At 45.5% G+C, this 19,216-nt stretch overlaps 2 protein-coding genes across 3 annotated transcripts; both read left to right on the top strand.

The window, feature by feature from the left end:
- Positions 1 to 2,204: 2,204 nt before the first annotated feature.
- LOC135531299 (synaptogyrin-1-like) lies at positions 2,205 to 14,526 on the top strand. Of its 2 annotated transcripts, none has more exons than XM_064959420.1 (5): positions 2,205 to 2,439; positions 9,270 to 9,358; positions 9,537 to 9,685; positions 11,270 to 11,415; positions 13,654 to 14,526. In XM_064959420.1, the coding sequence occupies exons 1-5, from the start codon at positions 2,341 to 2,343 to the stop codon at positions 13,873 to 13,875; spliced, it is 705 nt and encodes a 234-aa protein (XP_064815492.1). In that variant the 5' UTR covers positions 2,205 to 2,340; the 3' UTR covers positions 13,876 to 14,526. The 2 variants fall into 2 exon arrangements, with proteins under 2 accessions (XP_064815492.1, XP_064815493.1); XM_064959421.1 differs by having other exon boundaries at positions 2,206 to 2,439; positions 12,214 to 13,767.
- Positions 14,527 to 14,892: 366 nt separating this feature from the next.
- On the top strand, positions 14,893 to 17,997 carry LOC135531298 (protein CutA homolog). Its single transcript, XM_064959419.1, has 7 exons — positions 14,893 to 15,001; positions 15,387 to 15,476; positions 15,750 to 15,898; positions 16,895 to 16,954; positions 17,194 to 17,239; positions 17,382 to 17,431; positions 17,706 to 17,997. Exons 2-7 carry the CDS (start codon positions 15,402 to 15,404, stop codon positions 17,803 to 17,805), a joined length of 480 nt encoding a protein of 159 aa, XP_064815491.1. The 5' UTR covers positions 14,893 to 15,001; positions 15,387 to 15,401; the 3' UTR covers positions 17,806 to 17,997.
- The last annotated feature ends 1,219 nt before the right edge of the window (positions 17,998 to 19,216 follow it).

Raw genomic sequence — 19,216 nt, 5'->3', positions numbered from 1 at the left:
GTATTAGACTCAATCAGGGACATGATGAAAATGTCAGTGAAGACTCCTGCCAGTTGGTCAGCACGTGCCCGGAGCACACGTCCTGGTAATCCGTCTGGCCCCGCAGCCTTGTGTATGTTGACCTGTTTAAAGGTCTTACTCACGTCGGCTACGGAGAACGTGATCACACAGTCGTCCGGAACAGCTGATGCTCTCATGCATGCCTCAGTGTTGCTTGCCTCGAAGCACGCATAGAAGTGATTTAGCTCGTCTGGTAGGCTCGTGTCACTGGGCAACTCGCGGCTGTGCTTCCCATTATAGTTTGCAAACCCTGCCACATCCGAAGAGCGTCGGAGCCGGTGTAGTATGATTCAATCTTAGCCCTGTATTGATGCTTTGCCTGTTTGATGGTTCGTCACAGGGCATAGTGGGAATTCTTGTAAGCTTTCGGGTTAAAGTCCCACACCTTGAAAGCGACAGCTCTACCCTTTAGCTCAGTGCGAATGTTGCCTGTAATCCATGGCTTCTGGTTGGGGTATGTACGTACAGTCACTGTGGGGACGACATCCTCAATGCACTTATTGATAAAGCCAGTGACTGATGTGGTGTATTCCTCAATGTCATCGGATGAATCCTGGAACATGTTCCAGTCTGTGATAGCAAAGCAGTCCTGTAGTTTAACATCTGCTTCATCTGACCATGTGTTTATAGACCGAGTCACTGGTACTTCCTGCGTTTTAATTTTTGCTTGTAAGCTGGAATCAGGAGGATAGAGTTGTGGTCGGATTTACCAAATGAAGGGCGAGGGAGAGCTTTGTACGGGTCTCTGTGTGTGGAGTACAGGTGATCTAGAATTGTTTTCCCTCTGGTTGCACATTGAACATGTTGATAGAGATTTGGTCGAACTGATTTAAGTTTCCCTGCATTAAAGTCTCCGGCCACTAGGAGCGCCGCCTCTGGGTGAGTGGTTTCCTGTTTGCTTATTTCCTTATACAGCTGACTGAGTGCGGTCTTAGTGCCAGCATCTGTCTGTGGTGGTGAATAAACAGCCACGAAAAGTATGGCTGAGAACTCTCTAGGCAAGTAGTATGGCCTGCAGTTTATCACAGTATACTCTACTTCAGGCGAGCAAAATCTAGAAACTTCCTTAGATTTCGTGCACCAGGCAGTATGCCCGTGTATCATCTCCAATAAATGGCTTCAACCAGCCTTTGAATTCAGGGTTTGATTCCCACTCCTTTCTGCATTTTTGAGTGTACAGTTTAGACTGAGACATGATGAGCTTGCCAGCTAGATGTTTAGCTTATGTCACAGAGCGGCAGCACACACACTGTGGACAAGGTGAGTAAGTGACTGAGGCTGTATGTCAAATGCAGTGATTTATTTTTGTGCAGTTATTTATTTTAGACAAAGAACATTTTACATTTACATCCCGCCCTGAATGTAAACCAGGGCGGGATCAATCAGTGGCGGCTCCCGCATGCGCTGTTCATTTGCAGTCTGGACACGGAGGGGTGAACATCTCCTGCTCTGACTGCAGCTGGGAGGGACTGCTGCGCAAGGACTGCTTTGGGACAAGGGTGGGGCCCACGGCAGCATCCGCTGCTCTTTGAGAAGAGTAAGAACGATATGTGCTTCCACGTCAGTCTCCAAAAGTCTCCAATAACACCAGAAAAAGTCGCTAGATATGTCGCTAGTCTATTTTTTAGAAAATGTGTGCTAGAGGGATCTGAATACTCACTAAATATAGCGACAAAGTCTCTAAGATGGCAACACTGTATATATACACATAATATGACATTTGAAATGTGTTTTATTTTGGAACTTCTAGATTTGTGACCTGTTGCCACGAGAAAAGGGCAACCAATGATGAACGAACACATTGTAAATACAACCCATATTTATGTTGATTTATTTCCCCTCTTGAAATTTAACTGTTAGCACATCTTTACAACACTGTATATACACACACAATGATATTTGAAATGTCTTTATTCTTTTGGAACGTCTTTGAGTGTAATGTTTACTGTTCATTTTTGTGTATTTAACTTTAGTTTATTATCTGCTTCACTCGCTTTGTTAACATGTTTCCCATTCTAATAAAGCCCTTGAATTGAATTGAGCGAGAGAGAGAGAAAATCACAACACAGGCAGATAGACAGCAACAGACACGAAGCGGGGATTTGAGATAGGACCAAATAGACTGAAGAGGGAGTTGGCGAGAGAGAGCGGGTCAATACGGGGACATATTGATTTGAGGAATATTGCGTCAAAATCGGTTAGAATAACTCTCTGGGTTCCCTGAGTGACGGGAAGGGAGATAACGCACACACACACACACACACCGTCCGGAGTCCGAAAATGGAGGGCATGGCATATGGAGCTGGGAAGGCTGGAGGTGCTTTCAACCCTATAACGTTCTTCCAGCAGCCACACACCATCCTCCGGATCCTCTCGTGGGTGAGTACCGTTACAGTTATATCGCCTATACCGTTACAGTGGCTACGTGCTGCTCATTTCAGGCTAATAACGGCGGCGGTCCCGAACGACGGTCGTTTGTTATGTATGTGTGTTTGACTCAAAATGTGCGCCTCTCGCTGGCTGCCTCCCGGTTTTTCAATTCTCACTTTCCCACCAGTGCGTGGGAAAGTGTGTACTTTAAGCATAACAGACCTGTCGTGTTAGCAACACTGTCCAAATGTGTTGTAGTCTAGTTGGAACCTGAAACATGGTCAATGTTTTGGGGATGCAAGCAACAAGACGCACGACCCGACGCAGGTGGCCTACGATTTTGAAGCGGTTGTAGCTATTGAACCTAGAGAAATGCAGCCATAAGCACAGTGCCCACGTGTTTTGTTGTAGTGTGTGCTTTGCCCCCTGTTCGATCTGTTAAATCCGAGGGAGCGTCCCAATTGGCATCCTATTCTCTATACAGTGCGCTATTTTTGACCTGGGAAATAGGGTGACAACTGTAAATCAACTACAATTAGTTTTTCGTTATTCATAAGAATTTGAGAAAGATTTAACTATTTTGGCTATGCATAAAGAATACATGCCTGGGCCTCTCCAGTGGCTCAGCAGTCTAAGGCACTGCATCCCAGTGCTTGAGACCTCACTACAGCCCCGGTTTCAATCCCCGGTTTTGTCAGAGCCGGCCGTGACCGGGAGAATCCTGAGGCCAGATTTTCCTTGTTAGATCGTGCTCTAGCGACTCCTTGTGGCAGACTTGGTGCCTGCAAGCTGACCTCGGTTGCCAGCTGTACGGTGTTTCCTCTGACACATTGGTGCGGGTTAAGTTAGCAATGTGGCTTGTAAGGGTCTTGTTTCGGAGGACGCATAGCACTCCTGGGTCCATACGGGAGTTTCAGCGATGGGACAAGACTGTAACTACCAATTGGGGTAAAAAAGTACCAAAAATATACAAAGATTCATGCCTTTCTATTCCTTACTAAATTAACTTGAAACTAGTCCACATATAGTCTAGATATTGTTTATTTATAGTGATCCAGTGGGCCTATAGTACAAGAAAAAAACTGTCTGGTGTAGCAGCCTTCACAGGGGGGTGTGGGTGTGTTTTCAGAGGGTTATACATACCATTGAATGGTCACCTATAGGCCACAACAATGACAGAATAAGAAGTTTCACTGATAAGAAATACCCCTTTAGGGACAGACAGACGGAGAGACAGACAGACATGTAGTCTACTCATCCATTTCGTACCAATGCTACAGAACAGAAATAACATAACTCATCCACTCCCTGTAGTTTATGTGATGGATAACCATAGAAATATAATCTATAGAAGGGACCTTACCATTCAAGGCAATTATGGTATAATGGGTGGTAGATTGTATTTCTATGGGATAACAGTGTTGAGGTCGCAGCTCAATGAATAGACTCTGATTAGAGATGACATGTTGTGGGAAGGGAAGTGTGTGTGTGTGTTTATGTGTACGCGCACACATTTTTCACATTCACCATTAGTACAACTGTGTCACTTCCTGTTTTCACTTTGTGGATGATAATAATTTCCTGTGTAGACATCTGCAGCTCCGCCTCCAGGCGTGACCTCAGAGAAACACCTTGGTTACTGTACCTATGGTAACAGCAGCAATTAGGATTAAACATATAAAGGTGTCAGTTGTTTTCATGTTTTCCCTCTTTCTTATTCTTTCTCTCGAATCTCTCTTTATTCTCTTTCTCCTTATTCTCTATCTATCGCTCGCTCTCTCTCTCTCCTTATTCTGTCTGTCTCTACCTTTCTCTCTCCCTCTCCATCTCTCTGGCTGGTGTTGTTACAGTATATACAGGTTAAGTAGCAATAACGTTGCAGGATCACACATAGGTAGCAGAGAGAGAGAGAGAGAGAGAAAGGGACAGCTCTCATCTAACATCTTTCTTTCTCGTTCTCTCTTGTTTTCTTTCTCTCTCCTCCTGTAAAGTCATATGGACTACGCATGTATATTAGTAGTATAGTACCTATATGTTCAGTAGTGGAGGCTTTGGTAGTGGAGGCAACAGTGTAGAAATATAATCTCTAGAAGGGGCTTGGAACCTCTTGAATGGGCAGGAATCAGGATTCTATGTTTGGTACTGACAGGCCCCCGATGTGCCCCACATTCTGACACCATACTGCTAAACACATTAGGCTTAATGACTAGAGGTCAGAGTACTGTACACTCACTCACACACTGTCACACACGCAGGCATGCATGCTAATGCAGACACATACGCACACAGGCTCACATGCACACACAAATATAAATTATTCTGGCAAATCTAATGCCTACTTTCAAAATGTCCCATCGGATTGTCACAAGATCAGGACCCCACGTGGTGGCCTGCACAATGCCTGCTTTGATTTGGGCCTGGGGCCTTGAGATGAGAAGGCTACAGGACAGGGCCTTGGAGAAAACACATTTACCTACTAGAGGGAGAAAGGGAGAGAGAAAGAGAGAGCGAGAGAGGGGGTAGAGAGCGAGAGGAGAACAGAGGGAGGGAAAGAGAACATTCCATGTGATGCCAAATACAATTCTGACCCAAGACCTTTTCTAACCCAATTAGCTACTAAGTGTGAGTCCCAAATGGCACCCTATTCCCTAAATAACATAGGGTAATGATCAAAAGTAGTGTACTATATAGGGAATAGGATGCCATTTAATTTGCCTGTTGATCTGAAATGCAGTGGTGTGTGTGTGTAAGAGATCACTAAGTCCCAAGGGGGATGTTGATTCCCAAAGCATTGTGGGGGTTTTACTGGGGGAAACACCAGGGGGTTTTAATATAGAGAGTAAAAGGTCCAATTAATATGAAGGGAACTCCCCTATATACACTGCTCAAAAAAATAAAGGGAACACTAAAATAACACATCCTAGATCTGAATGAATGAAATATCCTTATTAAATACCTTTTTCTTTACATAGTTGAATGTGCTGACAACAAAATCACACAAAAATTATCAATGGAAATCAAATGTATCAACCCATGGAGGTCAGGATTTGGAGTCTTAAATTAAAGTGGAAAACCACACTACAGGCTGATCCAACTTTGATGTAATGTCCTTAAAACAAGTCAAAATGAGGCTCCGTAGTGTGTGTGGCCTCCACGTGCCTGTGTGACCTCCCTACAACGCCAGGGCATGCTCCTGATGAGGTGGCGGATGGTCTCCTGAGGATCTCCTCCCAGACCTGGACTAAAGTATATGCTAAAGCGAGACATGATGTCCCAGATGTGCTAAATTTGATTCAGGTCTGGGGAACGGGCGGGCCAGTCCATAGCATCAATGCCTTCCTCTTGCAGGAACTGCTGACACACTCCAGCCACATGAGGTCTAGCATTGTCTTGCATTAGGAGGAACCCAGGGCCAACCGCGCCAGCATATGGTCTCACAAGGGGTCTCAGGATCTTATCTCGGTACCTAATGGCAGTCAGGCTACCTCTGGCGAGCACATGGAGGGCTGTGCGGCCCCCCAAAGAAATACCATCCCACACCATGACTGACCCACCGCCAAACCGGTCATGCTGGAGGATGTTACAGGCAGCAGAACGTTCTCCACAGCGTCTCCAGCCTGTCACGTCTGTCACATGTGCTCAGTGTGAACCTGGTTTCATCTGTGAAGAGCACAGGGCGCCAGTGGCGAATTTGCCAATCTTGGTGTTCTCTGGCAAATGCTAAACGTCCCACCTGTGGACGTCGGGCCCTCATACCACCCTCATGGAGTCTGTTCCTGACCGTTTGAGCAGACACATGCACCTTTGTGGCCTGCTGGAGGTCATTTTGCAGGGCTCTGACAGTGCTCCTCCTGCTCCTCCTTGCACAAAGGTGGAGGTAGCGGTTCTGCTGCTGGGTTGTTGCCCTCCTACGGCCTCCTCCACATCTCCTGATGTACTGGCCTGTCTCCTGGTAGCGCCTCCATGCTCTGGACACTACGCTGACAGACACAGCAAACCTTCTTGCCATAGCTCGCATTTATGTTCCATCCTGGATGAGCTGCACTACCTGAGCCACTTGTGTGGGTTGTAGACTCCATCTCATGCTACCACTAGAGTGAAGGCACCGCCAGCATTCAAAAGTGACCAAAACATCAGCCAGGAAGCATAGGAACTGAGAAGTGGTCTGTGGTCACCAGCTGCAGAACCACTCCTTTATTGGGGGTGTCTTGCTAATTGCCTATAATTTCAACCTGTTGTCTATTCCATTTGCACAACAGCATGTGAAATGTATTGTCAATCAGTGTTGCTTCCTTAGTGGACAGTTTGATTTCACAGAAGTGTGATTGACTTGGAGTTACATTGTGTGTTTAAGTGTTCCCTTTATTTTTGGAGCAGTGTATATACTCACACACACACACTCTGATTTGAGTCTTCATGTGGAACGATATGCTTCCTTTCAGCTCCAATGGCAGGTGTAATATTCAAATAAGGCATCAGAAACCATTCTACCAAAAAGAATACCAAAAAGGTATGCATGAACGCCTTTCATGTGTGTATGTTTGGTCTATTTTGACATTAGAATGATAGACAAGGATTGGAATGAGGTGTGTGTGTGTGCTTCCTTTCTCAAGAGGAGCAAGGGGAGATGAGAGATCAGTAGCATCCATCCCTCCCTCTAGCCATCCCTCTCTCTCTCTCTTTCTTCACAGATCACTTCAATTAGATGAGTGCTGAAGAGGGACCAGTGCTCAAAATAGAAGAAAATAAAGGCACCCAGAACAGGAAAGGGGGGACACTTTTTCTCCCAGTGGTTTAGATAGATGGAGAGGACCTTTTCTCCCAGTGGTTTAGATAGATGGAGAGGACCTTTTCTCCCAGTGGTTTAGATAGATGGAGAGGACCTATCCATCTCCCAGTGGTTTAGATAGATGGAGAGGACCTATCCATCTCTCAGTGGTTTAGTTAGATGGATAGGACCTTTTCTCTCAGTGGTTTAGATTGATAGAGCCTTTTATCTTAGGGCAATTCATAATTCCATTGACATCAATAAACAACTAAGTGAACATTTGACTTGAGTGAAATATAGGATTTGCCCCTTCGTAGAAATAGCATGAGCCCTATATTCTGCCTGTGTTTAGTACTGTAGGTATATTCTGCCACTGTTTATACTGTAGTGTAGTACTGTAGGTATATTCTGCCAGTGTTTATACTGTAGTGTAGTACTGTAGGTATATTCTGCCAGTGTTTGTACTGTAGTGTAGTACTGTAGGTATATTCTGCCAGTGTTTATACTGTAGTGTAGTACGGTAGGTATATTCTGCCAGTGTTTATATTGTAGGTATATTCTGCCAGTGTTTATACTGTAGTGTAGTACTGTAGGTATATTCTGCCAGTGTTTATACTGTAGTGTAGTACTGTAGGTATATTCTGCCAGTGTTTGTACTGTAGTGTAGTACTGTAGGTATATTCTGTCAGTGTTTATATTGTAGGTATATTCTGCCAGTGTTTATACTGTAGTGTAGTACTGTAGGTATATTCTGCCAGTGTTTATACTGTAGTGTAGTACTGTAGGTATATTCTGCCAGTGTTTGTACTGTAGGTATATTCTGACAGTGTTTATACTGTAGTGTAGTACTGTAGGTATATTCTGACAGTGTTTATACTGTAGTGTAGTACTGTAGGTATATTCTGACAGTGTTTATACTGTAGTGTAGTACTGTAGGTATATTCTGCCAGTGTTTATACTGTAGTGTAGTACTGTAGGTATATTCTGACAGTGTCTATACTGTAGGGCAGTACTGTAGGTATATTCTGACAGTGTTTATACTGTAGTGTAGTACTGTAGGTATATTCTGCCAGTGTTTATACTGTAGTGTAGTACTGTAGGTATATTCTGACAGTGTCTATACTGTAGGGCAGTACTGTAGGTATATTCTGACAGTGTTTATACTGTAGTGTAGTACTGTAGGTATATTCTGACAGTGTTTATACTGTAGTGTAGTACTGTAGGTATATTCTGACAGTGTCTATACTGTAGTGTAGTACTGTAGGTATATTCTGACAGTGTCTATACTGTAGTGTAGTACTGTAGGTATATTCTGACAGTGTTTATACTGTAGGGCAGTACTGTAGATATATTCTCTCTGTGTGTTTCAGTAGAGATATCAATCAAATGTATTTATAAAGCCCTTCTTACATCAGCTGATGTCACAAAGTGCTGTACATAAACCCAGCCTAAAACCCCAAACAGCAAGCAATGCAGGTGTAGAAGCACGGTGGCTAGGAAAAACTCCCTAGAAAGGCCAGAACCTAGGAAGAAACCTCGAGAGGAACCAGGCTATGAGGGGTGGCCAGTCCTCTTCTGGCTGTGCCGGGTGGAGATTATAACAGAACATGTTCAAATGTTCATAAATGACCAGCAGGATCAAATAATAATAATCACAGTGGTTGTAGAGGGGTGCAGCAAGTCAGCACCTCAGGAGTAAATGTCAGTTGGCTTTTCATAGCTGACTATTCAGAGTATCTCTACTGCTCCTGTTGTCTCTAGAGAGTTGAAAACAGCAGGTCTGGGACAGGTAACACGTCCGGTGAACAGGTCAGGATTCCATAGCCGTAGGCAGAACAGTTGCAACTGGAGCAGCAGCACGGCCAGGTGGACTGGGGATAGCAAGGAGTCATCAGGCTAGGTAGTCCTGAAGCATGGTCCTAGGGCTAGTGTGTGTATAGTAGGAATAGACTATTATCTTGGTGTGTATGGTTGACACTCAACACACTTCTTTCTGATCCTTCCCTCCTCCCCTTTCCTAATCTCTCCCTCCCATCTTCCCTCTCTCCCTCCTATCCTTCTCTCGTTACAGTTTTTCTCTATTGTGATCTTTGGTTCGATAGCCAACGAGGGTTACGTGAACCGACCGGACGAGGCCCAGGAGTTCTGTATTTTCAACAGGTGACACACACACACACACACACACACACACACTGTAGTAGTTACTGCTCCTCTTCTATGACTCTGTCTGATCTCTTTGATATTCCATATGTGCATCTCATCTGTTATGGCTGTTGTTACTTGTTGTTGCCCGACACATTTCCCCATCGGGACAATACAGATATTGATTGATTGACAGGAACCAGAATGCGTGTAACTATGGACTCTTCATGGGAACCTTGGCCTTCCTCTGCTGTCTGGTCTTCCTGGCCCTGGATGTCTACTTCCCACAGATCAGCTCCGTCAAGGACCGCAAGAAGGCTGTACTGGCAGACGTAGGGGTTTCAGGTGAGTGGAAAGGGGGAGCAAGGAAGAGAGAGGGAGGAGATATATGGAGAGGGAGTAAAGGGAAATGAGCGAGAGGTTGGATGGAAAGAGGGGAGAGAGGGGATAGATGTGTGTGGAGGGAGAGGATGGAGAGATGTGTGTAGAGGGAGAGAGGGGAGAGATGTGTGTAGAGGGAGAGAGGGGATAGATGTGTGTAGAGGGAGAGGATTGAGAGAGGGGAGAGATGTATGTAGAGGGGGATAGATGTGTGTGGAGGGAGAGGATGGAGAGATGTGTGTAGAGGGGAGAGATGTGTGTAGAGGGGGAGAGATGTGTGGGGAGAGATGTGTGTAGGGGGAGAGGATGGAGAGAGGGGAGAGATGTGTGTAGGGGGAGAGGATGGAGAGAGGGGAGAGATGTGTGTAGAGGGAGAGGATGGAGAGAGGGGAGAGGTGTGTAGAGGGAGAGGATGGAGAGATGTGTGTAGAGGGAGAGGATGGAGAGAGGGAGAGATGTGTGTAGAGGGAGAGGATGGAGAGAGGGAGAGGTGTGTAGAGGAGAGGATGGAGAGAGATGAGGGAGAGGATGGAGGGAGAAGAGAGATGTGGAAGAGGGTGGGTAATGTCTGTGTCCCACCTGCTCATTTAATGAGATGGAGCTTAACAACAGAAAACAAAAACAAAATGGTCGATCTTCAGTGGTTTTCAACTACTGGTTGTCTATTGTTGCTGCTCACTTCCTGTCATGGGAGAGGGAGAGAAAGACACATCCATTACAAGCATATTAGACTGTGTGACGGGTTCTGCCTTCTGAGGTGGATGTAGTTACCGTAGGAACAGGTTTCTGAGTGACAAGAGGGTATGACATGGTCGCTGACTGTTGAGTTGTATAGTGAGCCTGCTTCTTTATTTCAAATCAAATCAACGTTTATTGGTTGCGTACACAATGTGCCGATGTTATCTCTCTCTCTCGCCATCTCTCCCTCTTTCTCTCTTCCTCTCTCTCTGTCTTGTTTTCTCTCTCTCTATTTCTCCATCTTTCCATGTATGTAACAAGCTGTATGTAACAAGCTGTATGTAACAAGCTGTATGTAACAAGCTGTATGTAACAACCTGTATGTAACAACCTGTATGTAACACAGTGATGAGGTAATATGTATCAGCAACCTCCCGTCTTCCACTCACCCCCCCCTGTCTTCCACTCACCCCCCCCCCCCCCCCTGTCTTCCACTCACCCTCCCCTGTCTTCCACTCAACCCCCCTGTCTTCCACTCACCCCCCTGTCTTCCACTCACCCCCCCCCCTGTCTTCCACTCACCCCCTTCTCTTTATCCTTTCTGTCCCTTTAGTTCTAGTGAACTGACATGTAAGATTCAATGTGACCTTTCTAACTTCTGTTTTCTCCCTCCTTTCCTTCCTTTCTGCTCCCTCATCCTCCTTTCATTCCTCCCTCCCCTCTCTCACCCTGTCCCTCTACCTCCCTCTTTCCCTTCCATCCTCCTCCTCTTCTCTCCCTCTCTCCCTCCTCCTTTTCATCCCTCTCTTTTCTCGCGTTTTCTCTCTCACTCACATATATTTATTTATTTATTTATTTTTCTCCCTGCAGCATTCTGGTCCTTCATGTGGTTTGTGGGGTTCTGTTTCCTGACCAACCAATGGCAGGTGGCAAAGCTGGAGGACAACCCCCTGAGGGAGGGAGGGGATGCCGCTCGTGCTGCTATCACCTTCGCCTTCTTCTCCATATTCACCTGGGTACGGTACACTTTACTCCTTTATAACACTATCACCTTCTTCTCCATATTCACCTGGGTACGGTACACTTTACTCCTTTATAACACTATCACCTTCTTCTCCATATTCACCTGGGTACGGTACACTTTACTCCTTTATAACACTATCACCTTCTTCTCCATATTCACCTGGGTACGGTACACTTTACTCCTTTATAACACTATCACCTTCTTCTCCATATTCACCTGGGTATGGTACACTTTACTCCTTTATAACACTATCACCTTCTTCTCCATATTCACCTGGGTACGGTACACTTTACTCCTTTATAACACTATCATCTTCTTCTCCATATTCACCTGGGTACACTCCTTTTGTAGCTTTTCAACTCACCTTCTTCATATTCACTTTATAACACTATCACCTTCTTCTCCATACTCACCTGGTACACTTTACTCCTTTATAACACTATCACTTCATCCCTGTCTTCATTTTACGGTATCTTCATTTTACGGTATCTTCATTTTACGGTATCTTCATTTTACAGTATCTTCAGTGAAAATGTTCAGAAGAACAGCCACCAATGGGCCTAGACATCTAAGTATAGGACCCTCGTCGTTTAGCAGGCACTTCTATCCAGAGCAACTTATTAAACTGTCAACACTGCAACATATTATTAGTACATGATCCATGTGGGAAGGGACTCCACAAAACTGTTGTTGCCAGCACCACGCTCAAGCCACTGAGCCATCGGGACCAACCAGCACCTCTGCCATGACCTTTGATCCCTAAGTCCTACCTGCTCTCTCTCTCCTCTAGGGTGGGCTGACTCTCTTCTCTATGGAGAGGCTAAAGAGTGTGTCCTTCCAAGAGGAATACCAGAAGCTGTTCACCCCTCAGCCCCCCATCCCACTAATATAATCTGTGTTCTTCTAATAACCTTCCAGCTCCCTTTGCTTTTAAAACTGCAGTCTGCAATTACAGCTTTTCACCCCCAGCCCCCCATTCCACTAATATAATGTGTTGTTCTTGTAGGAAACCTAGATCTCCAATCCCTCTTCAGCTAACCTCTTATTGCTTCTAGTCAGACGCTGCAGTGACTGTGATATCTCTGTATCACACACACACACGCGCAGACACGCAGATACACACAGATACACACACACACACGCAGACACACACACACACACGCAGACACACATACAGCGTCGGCAGGCATCTACGGTAGGCTACCTCCACAATTTTGTGAAAGGCTGGCAAATTAGTTTGGTGTCTTTATAACTCAAAAGTCTTTAAAATGTTTTAGCTATTCAATAAATATGCACATTTAGCGAAAATACATTTTTATCACAGTTACTGCATATCTTCTTGTGCTCTTGTCTTTTTTATCTGACGAGTGTGAATGATTGTTTGTTTTTACCAAACCAAAGAGTGAGATGTGAATGGCTAAACGACTGCTTTGATAACTAACTAACCTGAGTGACTCAAGGCTCGCGTCTCAAAGGGCACCCTAGTCCCTATGTAGTGCACTACTTTAGACCAGAGCCCTATTCCCTATGTAGTGCACTACTTTAGACCAGAGCCCTATTCCCTATGTAGTGCACTACTTTAGATCAGAGCTATAAAGGGAAAAGGGTGCAATTTGGGACACATTCAAGCAATTTAATAAAGATTTAACCTGGCTTTCCAGACAACTAATTCAATTCACTACCCTTTCCCTCTTTCTTTCTTTCTTTCTTTCTTTCCTTCTTTCTTTCAAACCTAATCCACAAATGCTGCATTTGTTTATCATCTCTTACACCTCTACCTAACCACACCCCATCCACCCCAAACCTCCACCTTCTACGATACCCATCCACCGTTCAACTACCCCCTCAAAACATCCCTTTCCAACCTACCCACTCCTCTCTACCTTACCCCTTAGCCTCTTCCACCTTCTTCACCCTCCTCCCTTCTATTTACCTCCACCTCACCACCCAATCTACACACCTCTATCTCTCTCCACCTACCCCATCCCCACCCTAACCTCCTCAACCCTCCCACCGCACCTTCTTCACCCCACCTCCGTCCCTCTTCCCTTCATCTCACCCCCAACCTACACCCCGCTACCTCCCCACCTCCGTCCCTCTTCCCTTCATCTCACCCCCAACCTACACCCCTCTACCTCCCCACCTCCTTTCCCTCTTCACTTCATCTCACCCCCAACCCCAACTATGCCCTACCACACCACTCTCTTCACCCACCTCCTCCCTCCCCAAGGCGGCCCAGTCCTTCTTCGGCTATCAGAGGTACCAGCTGGGGGCAGACTCTGCTCTCTTCTCCCAGGACTACATAGACCCCAGCCTGGATGCTGGGGCGGCCGGGGACCCCTACACCTCCTTCACGGCCGGGGGGGACGATCTGGGACAAGGAGCCCCTGTGGGGGGGTCCTCCTATCAGGGGATAAATGGCGAGGGGGGTGGGGGGTACCAGGAGTACTGAGGGAGGAAAGGGGGTGGGGCATTGGAGGGTTGAAGGGTAGGGAGCGGGACGGAGTGAAAAATGAAGGAGGCGTGGACCAGAGGGATGGAGGAAGGACAGGAGGAGGGGGAGTGGTTGGAGGGATGGACTGTAGTTTGACGTAGCCTATCGACCGACCGAATCTGTAATTTAATCTACGGATATTGGGGTGTTCAAAAATAACATGACTATATTTAAGGACATTACTATGTGCTTTCTGTAAAAAGTTTAACTTGGGCTACTCAGTCAGTATGCTGTGTTATTGTGCTCAGATACAAGGAGAGGAACTAGTTTTATCTCTCCCTTGACCTATTTCCTTTCAGGGTCCAGAGAATTCGTTTTTATTTTGGAATAAAAATAATTTCAGTTTAAATACTCAAATTTGGTTATTTACCAAACTATGGGGAAAAAAACGTTTGTTTTAATGTAACCTTTATTTAATTAGGCAAGTCCGTTAAAAACAAATTCTTATTTACAATGACCGCCTACACTGGCCAAACCTGGACGACGCTGGGCCAATTGTGCGCCGCCCTATGGACTCCCAATCACGGCCGGAAGTGATGTAGCTAGGAATGTGTGAACTTTCTTTCTTACAATAAACTGCAACAAACAAAAATATGGTGTTACATTTTTTTTGTTCTTGATGTGATGCTTTTTAAACAATTAAAAGAAAAGAAAATACAACACTGACAAACTTTACAGTGAACTCATTTCTGGTCTTGCTTGTCGTGGTGGTGTTATATATTTTATGGTTTAAGGTTGCCATCTGCTGGCCATTGCAGCCATAAACATTTACATTTTACATTTAAGTCATTTAGCAGAAACCAGTTTACAAATTTATATACGCTTACATCAATAAGCGAAACGACGTCAATAAAATCCCTACCACTGTCTGTATACCACTAGCATTACTACTAATAATACATTTTCCACATAATACGTTTGAAAATGTTACCATATCGACATAAATCTCGTGCGTCCAGCTCTGCTTTTGCATTTACGACCAATTGGTAAACAACCTATCCTGATTTACGGCAGAGCTTAATCTTTACGTTAGGGAGTGGCAACAGTACACATTGCATCTAAACTGCTAACATACTGTCTAAAGGTAATTTTAGCTGGGCAGTTTGAGTTGCTGTAGCATATGAATGTATTTGCTTTCCCGATATTGAAGAGCCTTTGGATGACATGATTGTGCATTTCGTATAGGAGGATTCTTTCGTTTCAAACCATTTCCGCAAAAGTCCTGTCCTGCATTTGTACGTGCCAAGTTACAGCGAGTTGAGCAAACACACAGTAAAGCAAATTATCCGCTAGCTTCGTATCGTATGCTGTTTTTATCTAGTGTTAGTCCATAAGCAGAATTGTACTTTTCACTATTTGGACGTTTGCCTGTGGTCGAACTTGTCATGCTATGAACTCATTGAACGTCATCTCTTCCGGGCTGCCATGTTTGATTGCTAATGCATGTATGTCACTTGCCCCTGCTGCAGAGTGCTGAATAGGCAATGCGCTTTGGACTGCCTGCTACAGAAGGATTGCAGGCTGGTGGACCTCTGAGGGTTATTCTTTGTGGTGAGTATGTGTCCCAAACCACAAGTAGTCAAGCTGTAGTCAAGTAGAATAGACACATTCAAGAAGTTGCTTAGCCGTCTGCAATCCAGTTTGTATATGCTTGTTGTCTTGCCAAATGTAACCTACAGTGTAGCAAAATGTAGCCTCGTCCTAGCCATTGTAATATGCAGAAACAGTGAAGTGGGTGGTTTGATTTAATGTATTTCTTGTGAAATATTTCCACCATAGAACATTGTCTGTCAGTTCTTCTCCTAACCTCTGTTTACATGGCGACCCCCTAGATTGCGTTGCTTAGCGTGTTGACGCTCACGCTGCTGAGGACTGTGGGATTGAGAGCGTTCTCCATGGCGTCCGAGACCTACATGTCGGGCACACACTCTGCTGCCTTTGTCACCTGCCCCAACGAACAGGTGGCCAAAGATCTGGCCAGGTAACGGATAGACACAGACATACACAAACATTCTAATCTGCTATGTATAATTGGGAATCAAGTCAGATGTCACCTCTATAAGACATTTCTATCGGCAATGTTCAGAAAGTTGCACTCTCCCGAATGCGCCGTTGATTCACACTATAGAGCCAAACTGAGCCAAGTTGAGCTGAACTGGTTACACATCCACCAGGGCTGAACTGGTTACACATCCACCAGGGCTGAACTGGTTACACACCCACCAGGGCTGAACTGGTTACACAAAGGGCTGAGCTGGTTACACACCCACCAGGGCTGAGCTGGTTACACACCCACCAGGGCTGAGCTGGTTACACACCCAGCAGGGCTGAGCTGGTTACACACCCCAGGGGCTGAGCTGGTTACACACCCACCAGGGCTGAGCTGGTTACACACCCACCAGGGCTGAGCTGGTTACACACCCACCAGGGCTGAGCTGGTTACACACCCACCAGGGCTGAGCTGGTTACACACCCACCAGGGCTGAGCTGGTTACACACCCACCAGGGCTGAGCTGGTTACACACCCACCAGGGCTGAGCTGGTTACTGAGCTGGTTACACACCCACCAGGGCTGAGCTGGTTACACACCCACCAGGGCTGAGCTGGTTGCACACCCACCAGGGCTGAGCTGGTTGCACACCCACCAGGGCTGAGCTGGTTGCACACCCACCAGGGCTGAGCTGGTTACACACCCACCAGGGCTGAGCTGGTTACACACCCACCAGGGCTGAGCTGGTTACACACCCACCAGGGCTGAGCTGGTTGCACACCCACCAGGGCTGAGCTGGTTGCACACCCACCAGGGCTGCTTGAACCGTGCTGGAAAGGACCCTGTCAAAAGAAACTATCAGAGCCGGTATGGTTCGTTGCCCTGTAGTCTGAATCATGGATTTGTTCACCATATTGTGCTGGATGCAGTTAATTGATCCAGTCTGATTGGTTGTTGTCATTGTCTCCCCCCCCCCCCACCTGACAGGGGAATCGTTGAGAAGAAGCTGGCTGCTTGTGTCAACATCGTCCCCCAAATCACATCTGTGTAAGTGTGGACCATGACGGATCAGAGATTAGAAACTGTGTGGTTTAAGTCCTGAATGCTGATTGGCTGACAGCCGTGGTATATCAGATCGTATACCATGGGTATGACACAACATGTATTTTTACTGCTGTAATTACGGCACCACGGCTAAGGGCTGTATCCAGGCACTCCACCACACATATGAAGGGAATGGAAGGGTTACTGATTGGGATTGGCAACATGTCTCTGTTTCCTGTCAGATATGAGTGGCAGGGGAAGATCCAGGAGGATGGTGAAGTTTTGCTGGTGCGTATTCACACCTTTTTATTCCTGGTTCCACATGGACCTACAGTGTCTGTAAACATTGAATGAAGACTATGTATATATGTGCTTGGTTTATCTGAGTGTGGTGTAGCTAATGTTCTAACTAGTTTCTTCCTGCTTTTAGATGATAAAGACCAGAAGTTCTAAGGTTGCATCTCTGGCCGAATATGTTAGGTAAGCTGTGTGTGTGTGTGTGTGTGTGTGCATATGTGTGTGCGTTCTTGTATTTCCCTCAGTTATAGGGATGATATGTTGTCTTCATACCAAATCAGGCAGTGGGGGTGTTTAATCATTTTTTTCCCAGAATGACCATTGACATTTATCAGTGACTCATAGTAGCTGTGTACTGTCTGTGTGTGTGTGTGTGTGTGTGTGTGTGTGTGTGTGCGCGTTCATGCATTTGTCTATCTGGGTGTGTGTGACTCATGCTGTGTTTGCTTGCTAACAGGTCCAACCACCCGTATGAAGTAGCAGAGGTCATCAGCCTACCCATAGAGCAGGGCAACCCACCCTACCTCAAGTGGCTTGGTGACACTGTACCAGAATGATGGGTGGATGGAGAGAGGAAGGGATGGGTGGATGGAGAGAGGAAGGGATGGGTGGATGGAGAGAGGAAGGGATGGGTGGATGGAGAGAGGAAGGGATGGGTGGATGGAGAGAGGAAGGGATGGGTGGATGGAGAGAGGAAGGCTGCGTGAAATGTATTTGGAATAATAAAATCTGCAGAAATGTGACTAAAAGTTATTTTTACTGTTTCAGTGTTGTCCTAGTTTTGACCAATAGAGGGATGCAGTGAAAGGTGTCTATCTACAGTCAGGTCCAAAATGATTGGCACCCTTGAAAAAGATGAGAAAAAAAGTCTGTATAAAAAATAAATACTACTAGTACTGAGCGTTATTGTATCATATATTTTATGCTAATAAAGATGGGGGTCAGAATGATTGTTTTCAAACCCACACCCTGTGAGGATAACAGCACAAAGCCTTTTTGTAAAATATTTCACGAGATTGGAGGACACGTTGGAGGGACCTTAGTCTTTAAGGATCCTTTCTATCATTTGTCTGCTCTTATGGACTGCCCATGGGGTTATTTTTGGCTTACACATCTTTTTTTCAACTGAAAACCCACCACTGGTGTGCGTGACCAAAGAGCTCTATTTTAATGTCATCCAGCAGATGTAAACACCACTGGTGTGCGTGACCAAAGAGCTCTATTTTAATGTCATCCAGCAGATGTCAACACCACTGGTGTGCGTGACCAAAGAGCTCTATTTTAATGTCATCCAGCAGATGTCAACACCTCTGGTGTGCGTGACCAAAGAGCTCTATTTTAATGTCATCCAGCAGATGTCAACACCACTGGTGTGCGTGACCAAAGAGCTCTATTTTAATGTCATCCAGCAGATGTCAACACCACTTGTGTGTGTGACCAAAGAGCTCTATTTTAATGTCATCCAGCAGATGTCAACACCACTGGTGTGCGTGACCAAAGAGCTCTATTTTAATGTCATCCAGCAGATGTCAACAGCACTGGTGTGTGTGACCAAAGAGCTCTATTTTAATGTCATCCAGCAGATGTCAACACCACTGGTGTGCGTGACCAAAGAGCTCTATTTTAATGTCATCCAGCAGATGTCAACACCACTGGTGTGCGTGACCAAAGAGCTCTATTTTAATGTCATCCAGCAGATGTAAACACCATTGGCTCATGGACTGGATCTGGTGCTTTATCCTCGCAAGGTGAGGTGTTGAAAACGGGCGCCAATCATTTTAGCAAAAAGATAGAGGTGAGAAAAATATTACTTCTCAAAATCTTTCTCTGAGCGTATTAGTATAAAATAATATAATAACTGAGCATATAATACAGCTCACTATTTGAATTATTTAATTTATACAGACTTTTTTTGCTCATCTTTTATCAAGGGTGCCAATAATTTTACACCTGACTATTTCCCTACGT

This window comes from Oncorhynchus masou, unplaced genomic scaffold, assembly GCF_036934945.1.
Source record: "Oncorhynchus masou masou isolate Uvic2021 unplaced genomic scaffold, UVic_Omas_1.1 unplaced_scaffold_1576, whole genome shotgun sequence".
In the NCBI taxonomy this organism is placed as follows: domain Eukaryota; kingdom Metazoa; phylum Chordata; class Actinopteri; order Salmoniformes; family Salmonidae; genus Oncorhynchus; species Oncorhynchus masou.
The sequence above is the reverse complement of the archived record's forward strand: the minus strand, read 5'-3'. Positions and strand labels throughout refer to the sequence as shown.

Bases quoted from the DNA above. Each gene is read 5' to 3' on its own strand.
- LOC135531299 (XM_064959420.1), top strand. From the start codon at position 2,341: ATGGAGGGCATGGCATATGGAGCTGGGAAGGCTGGAGGTGCTTTCAAC. The intron at 9,686-11,269 runs GTGAGTGGAAAG...TTCTCCCTGCAG, and splicing joins GGCAGACGTAGGGGTTTCAG to CATTCTGGTCCTTCATGTGG. The intron at 11,416-13,653 runs GTACGGTACACT...TCCCTCCCCAAG, and splicing joins TCTTCTCCATATTCACCTGG to GCGGCCCAGTCCTTCTTCGG.
- LOC135531298 (XM_064959419.1), top strand. From the start codon at position 15,402: ATGCGCTTTGGACTGCCTGCTACAGAAGGATTGCAGGCTGGTGGACCT. The intron at 17,240-17,381 runs GTGCGTATTCAC...TCCTGCTTTTAG, and splicing joins AGGATGGTGAAGTTTTGCTG to ATGATAAAGACCAGAAGTTC. The intron at 17,432-17,705 runs GTAAGCTGTGTG...GCTTGCTAACAG, and splicing joins TCTCTGGCCGAATATGTTAG to GTCCAACCACCCGTATGAAG.